The sequence below is a fragment of the Nestor notabilis genome, unplaced genomic scaffold (assembly GCF_000696875.1).
Source record: "Nestor notabilis isolate BGI_N333 unplaced genomic scaffold, ASM69687v1 scaffold11864, whole genome shotgun sequence".
NCBI lineage: Eukaryota > Metazoa > Chordata > Aves > Psittaciformes > Psittacidae > Nestor > Nestor notabilis.
In genome coordinates, this window is record NW_009925248.1 from 2031 (window position 1) to 8724 (window position 6694).

The window sequence follows — 6694 nt, forward strand, 5'->3', positions numbered from 1 at the left end:
TCTACCAATGACTGCTTTGGAAACAGAGAGAGAGAAGTGTGTGCGCACACACGCGGAGGAGGAACTGCAAAGGTTAGGTACCATTTTCAGGTGGAAGACTGGTGTATACATCCCTGTATCTGTCAAACCTGTGAGTAAACACCTTCCCCTGGCTGGGTTTTTTTCATTTATTTTTAATTTCTCCCCCACTTCCCACTGTGGAGTTACTGGGGGCAAATCCCACAAGCAAAGAACAAACCCCAACATTAGAAGAAAACCCTAAAAACCACAAGTGGAGAAAAAAGGGAAAAAAAAAAAAAAAAAAGGAGAAAAAGAAGAAATAAAAATCAAAGTCACAAATGCCCCCAGCCCTGAGGCTGAGCACGTGCGTGTAAGACTACAACAACTTGAACTTCCTTTGAACATGCATTTTGCAAAGTGAACCCCCCCCCCCAACAGACACATGGAGCCCAACTCTCGGAGAGGAAATAACCTGGCTGCTTCACTTGGGTGAGTACCACTGAAAATGAGGGATGGAGATGCACAATTTTGGCTTAGGCTCTCTCCCAACACCCAGCATCGTGGTACTCTGGTTCCCACTGCTAAATAATGGTTAAAAAAAAACCAACCCAGAAACAAAAAACCCAAATCAAAAGAAAAAGATACCCCAAAATGATATACGTATGAGCAGTTTGACACGAAGTGACCGCAGTGTGTGATCAGTTACTGGTGCCGGTGTCACACAGGGCGAGGGGCGAAGGTGGAGGAGGAGGGGGGGTTCAAAGTTTTAAGGTCAAACTGATGTCTCCAAGCTGTGTAAGGGGCTTTCGGGCTCCGGGACGGTGACCTCAGCTCGATCGCTGTCCACTGCATTGTTATTTCTGTTGAGGGGTGTAGATCCACCCAGGATACCCCCACCTCGCTTTTTGAGTCCGTCAGTCTCGGGGTCGTCTTCAGCGCCGTCAAGGAATGGTGTTCGAGGCTCGTCTTCCTCCAGGATGAACTCTGGGTGAGTCATGAAGTTATGGATGGAGCTTCTGGATTCGGGTTTCTCGAGGCCTTCGTACAAGGAGCTACGGAACGCATTCACCACTTTGATCTGCCGGAGGCGGGGAGCGTGGGGGATAAACAGAAGAGAGGTTAGTACCAGCTATGAGAGGCCAGAGCTCCCAGGAGAAAGTCAAAATAACTCATAAAGACACAAGAAAACAAAAAGCACAACAACAACAACATTAACCACCACTGAACAGACAGCTAAGTCGAAATGAAACATCTATGGTGAACTAGGAGGGCCAACATGGATCAGACTCAGGCACTAGGTGTGTGATGGGGAATCAACCGACTATGGGGCGACTTCAGAAGCTGCAAGAAAAGACACAAAACAACTCAAAAAAAAACCCCCAAACCAACCAACCCCCAGATCACTTCAAATGAACAGAAGCCAAAATGCATTAGTTGTCATTATGTGTGCGCACGCGTATCTGTGTGTACAAACGAGGACAACAAGTGGAACTACGACTCAAAAAAGAGGTGGGTTAGACAAACAGCGGGTTCACTTCAAGGCAAAAAAACTACTGTGGGAGCCATGTGTGTGTTTGTTCTAGTTTGGTTTTAGACCTATAGAAAGGAATGGGCTTTAAAAAGGTGTCACAGACTTTTCAAGCCCACGTGAAGCAGCAGGTCCAAGTGGATGCCATGAGCAGTAAAACTGGACCCAGCTAAACATGCAAGAAGGAAGCCAGATCTGCATGAGTTTGCCCACACGGCTGCCACCTGGATCCGGGGCTGGAGCTCTGGATCCTTCCCTACATCGCCAGGCTGAAGAAGACCCAGCAGTTTCCAAAGGCAGCTGTTCTTTTGGATGCTCTGCATGAAAAACAATCTCAAACTCTGCTAGAAAGCCTGGGCACACCGCTCCTGTGAAGCCCACAGGCTGCCAGCCCTGCCAAAAGCCAGACTCAACATGTTCCAACCAGATCCAGAGCCCGGTTTGGACAGCCGGGGTATGGCTCTGCTACCTCCATAGCACTGGAAGGGAGAGGTCTGGAAACAAGCAAGTGGCGGATTCACTGATCCCTCCAGTTCCTCTGGAAATCCAGCCTTGAGGTCACCCAGCTCTCGCCCTCCCTTGCAGCCAAGTCACAGTTTGGATGGGTGACAAGCATCAGACCCAGTGAACAGAGGGGCAGGAGGTGGCAACACCATGGGGCTGCAGCAGAACTCTCTGCCCCAGTGCAGCCACCGGCATGCGCGAGGCAATGACTTGTGCATCCCAAGTGCAGCAGAGCTCCAGCTGTCCTTGGTGAATTAGGGCTATAATCACTCCAAAAGACGTCAAAAGGCACCAACTGCAGAAGAGTGATGCAGTATGTGGGCTTTTGAAGCAGAGCTAACAAACCGAGCAGCTCAAGGTCTCCCAAGGGAACTGGGACATCTCCTGCCTTTCTAGGGGAGGAGGCTACAGACAACATTGCCAGCAGGGACCAAGCATCCTGCACAAGCTCTCATGTGTCTTAGGACAGCAATGGAAGTCTTTACTCTGTTAAGCAGAGTTCATCTGGGAGCAGGAGATCTGCTCCTCTGGGGAGGAAATGCCTCCAGACCACTGTGAGACTTGGTTCAGCAACACTGGGCACAGCAGAGACATTGGTAACACCTCCCTGTAGCAGTGCTGGTCATCCTGCTCCATCTCCTGTCCCACATAAGCAGCAGGAGCTACCCTCATCTGCTCCAAACACTCAAGGAAGCCAGTCCCCACCACTCTGCCCTGCATGGCATCCCTGTGGACCGGAGCTGGGGCACGAAAGGGAGGAGATCACAGATCCCACCAAAGGGGTGCTCCTCCACAGCATCCCTAAGCTACGCCTTGAGAATCTCCCCATCACCCAGCCACTGCCCAAGGAGTGCAGAGCTGCTGGAGGGAGACAGATTCAGATATCCCCTTGCAAGCTGATGAGGCAAACAAAGGTGTGTTTGTGTGTGTGTTCTGCCACTTCTTTGTGAATGGGCTGCAGATCTGGTGGGTGAAGAGAGACGACACCCCTCTTCCTGGTGAGATGAGCTGGGTTAAAGTGTCCACCCTGGTCTGGTACACAGGCAGGACAGGAAGGAAGTCACCAACCAGCACAGGCAGCAAGAGCCTCCTGGGGATCTTTGGTCTCAGCACAAACAGAAACCAGACCAGAGAGATTACCCAAAGAGTCTCATGCCTGGAACCCTGGAGGTTTTCCCTGGGAGATGCTCCAGGGTTCCCCTCTCGAGAGGGCTGTGTCTGTTCTCCATCTGCCTCAGAGATGGTGCTGCCCTACCTGGGGCAGCAACGTGGCACCCCCAGGCACAGGCTCAGCACATCCCAGCAGGAAACAAACACACCAGCTCTGCGCACACACACACGTGAGCTGGATGACAGGCACTCATGAGGAGATGAGTGTGGGCCAGGTACCCCCCGTGATGCTGGAGCATCAGCTGGCCTGCAAAAATGAAAGTTTATGTAGCTGGGAACAGAAATCCAGAGTTGTGTTTGCTGCACTAAACACCATAGTAAGATCTTGAATAAATCCAGCGTTCCGTGTGAATGCACAGCACAAAGGAGACCACCAAGCAGGCCACCTTCTACCAAGAACCTGTCACATCATCCACACCTTCACAACAGCAACTGCAAGCACTGACAAAAGCACCTGCCCCTACAATGCAGTGTGCAAACCCAACTGAACCAAGCACAACCAACCCAAACAAGCTGAGAGAGCCCAGGTGAACTGGGCAGCCTGGTACAAGCTCAGAGACAGGACTAGCTTCACAGAAGCCCTCCCTGTCCTACCACCTCAAGCTCTGGTGAGTCCAGACCCCATCTACCATATCACTGCCTTCAGTTCTACCAATAAACTTAAGCCATAGCTTTCCTTAAGCTTTTCTTCCTTTGATTTAACCATCTCTGTCAGCAACTGCTGTGAAATTAATTCAGCTGTTCCCTTGTCAAAGGAACCCAACAGCAAGGAACTGCTTTCTGAAAGAGCAAACAACACCGAAATCCTCCCCACCGAGCTGAAATCCCACCTCCCGCCCTGCCCACGGTCAGGCTCATGCCTCCTTTCCACCCACAACCTGCACAATCTCCATCCTTCTCATTTCACACCATCGCTGCAGCACCACAACGTGCTGGGCAAACCCCACCGCTCACATGGAGATGGAAATGACATCGGCATGAAGCCAGCAGCAGCTCCACCACTGCCCCTGACTTGCTTTGCCCAGCTCCCTCAAACCAGGGCAAAACCCCCAAGGGACACCAGCTCAGCTCTGCAGACCATCTCCTGAGATTCCTTCTCCTCCAGCACTCCAGAGGGGCCATCCCTTGGAAGTGCGGTGGAAGGCAGAGGAGCACTGTTAATCTGTATGGAGGGAAGTGGAGCTTTGAGAGAGAGGAGAGGGAAGCAGCAGGGCGAAATAGAGAGAAATCTAGGCAGGAAACAGAGGGAAGACTTAGCAAACTGGGTTAGCTTCTTGTCAAGTTGTTTGCTGCCTGGAAAGGCACAAGCTATCCAAGTTATCTAGTCCCTTGCTGCAAACCAGGCAGAACATTAATCCACAGACTGCAAAAAACCCGTGGTTGGGTCTCATCCACCCAAGCCCACTATCCTGAGACCCCTCTAAGCAGGTTTGCTTCCCATTACATAGTCTCGGTGGTGCACGGATGCAGTCGGGAACAGAAGGCAGCTGCGCTGCTTCAGAAACACTGGGGTTAAACAGAATCAACTTCAAGCATCAGCATCAGCTAAATAGAGAGAAAACAAAATTATCAGGAATTCTCTCTTCTCTCCCACAGTGCACAAACAGTGGAGACTGAAAGCTATTCCAAAAGTCACCAAGGGTATTTCTTCAATAAGAGAACACAGAAAATGACTGTGCAATAAAAAAAAGCCAATTATCCAGGAAAGAAACGCTACCTACTGCCAGCCTGGCACAGCCCTGCAGAGAGAATCCACGCTCATGTGCTCACAAGCCCATATACACAGACCACAATGAACACAGAGAGGGGCACTGCACCAGAGAGAGCTTTCCTTTGGTCTGGAAGCCCACTGCTAGATCCAAGATCCAGCTTTCCCACTGGTATTCAGCAGGGCCACATTTTCCATCTCTATTTGCATGCAGAGTCGCGTGTCTCTGTTCTGCACACGCTGGTTCTCAGTGTGTGCAGAAGAAGCTGGGCACTGATGGGCACCAGTGCAGCCCGGTGCTGTCCCCGCCGAGCTGAGGGCTCGCTCAGCTCCATCTCACACAGCATGCAAGCTCACAGGCAGGACGGGGGTGCTGCTTGCTTACAAGCCAGCTCTGAAACAGCAGGTTGAGCTGCAGGCTCTGGGCAGCTCCGGTGCATCACCATGGGCTGGCTGAGCTGTGGTAACCGGCTGCTCTCCCACACCAGCCAACCGAGGCAGGAGCAAAAAGCCCTTCTCACACCCATGCAAGAGGCAGGGAGCACACAGGCAGCCCCTTACCACGCTCAGCCCATCCCAGTAGCACACTAACTGCTGTGGGAAGGGCTGAGCAGCCACTCTGCCTCCAAACAGCTTTGGTAAAGCAGCATCTCTGCCCATCCCTGCCCTCCTGGGGCATCCCAGGGCTGGGCAGAGCCGCATGGGAAGGCAATGACAGCTTTTGGGTGCAGTGTGCCCTTTTCACAGCAATGCTTTTTAGTTGCTCATGAACACAAGGTTCTTTGAACTAGAGCCACCAGTTTTGGAACCCCTCAGGAGGGTGGACTCAAACGTCAGTCCTGCGAAGGAGAAGAGGTAAAACTGGAGGAAGCAACAAGGGATGGGGTGGGGGGAAAGGACCAGGAAGTACTGTAAACTTGTTAAAGATGCAACTGCATAAAAACTATTCCTTTTTTTAAATGCTCTCCCGCCCCATCCTTCATTTTGGAAGTCAGTGTGAGTCAAGGTTTAGAGGGAGAGAGAACAGGCTGGGTTAGGTTGGTGCAGGTGCTCTCTGTGGTTATTAGAAGTCATGCATTGTAATAGACTATCACTCACTGCCCGCAGGAGGAGATGCAGCAGCAGCAGCAACAGCAGAAGTGGTGGGAGTGGAATTGACGGAGGAAAGAGCTACATGGGTTGGGCTAGAAACATTTTTTACATCGTGGTGCTGGCTCACGATGGAAGGCTGTCTCCTGAGGGCTCCCTGCAAAGAGGAGGCGCCGGTCTGGAATGTGTAAACTACGTCCATCTGCAAAGAACCAGAGAGTGAGATAGCGTCGCCCCGGCCAGAGACAGAGAGAGGGGTTGGGGATGGAGGGGAGCAGGGAGGTTGGGCAGACACACAGGGACAGGAAGGAAGAAGGAGGATGGAGAGGTGGGGAGGAGGGAGCCCCCCACCCCGCACTCCCATAAACCCACACCGAGTTTTTGGCTGGCATTTCTGGGAGCAGAGGAGAGGTCAGCTTCCAGCCCCTGCCCCACACTCACAGGGACAGGGTTTATCCCACCACCAAGAAGGAGACTGTGGTGGGAGGGAGCGACAGAGGAAACACCTGGGGTTATCCCGACAATCTGCAGGAGGAGCAGAGAAAGACAGAGGGTGGGCAGAGGTGCGAGCTGGCAGCCGGTGGTCCAGAAAACTGCACTGGGAAAGGGTTTCTGGTCCCTCAGCCCCATGGGATGTACATGGGAGGCTGAATCCTGGGACACACGATGCACCCGCAGCTCCACGGCAGCCGGCC

At 52.3% G+C, this 6694-nt stretch overlaps 1 protein-coding gene across 2 annotated transcripts in view; it reads right to left on the reverse strand.

Annotated features, from left to right (window-relative positions):
• Positions 1-772: 772 nt before the first annotated feature.
• LOC104404524 (plasma membrane calcium-transporting ATPase 4-like) overlaps positions 773-6694 on the reverse strand; it is a 24884-nt gene continuing 18962 nt past the window's right edge. Inside the window, exon 20 of one of the 2 annotated variants that reach the window (XM_010012972.1) lies at positions 773-1078. In XM_010012972.1, the coding sequence (XP_010011274.1) occupies positions 773-1078 (306 nt within the window). Of the gene's footprint in view, positions 1079-6000; positions 6202-6694 lie in introns of those variants that run through there. The other variant, XM_010012973.1, reaches the window with a different exon arrangement.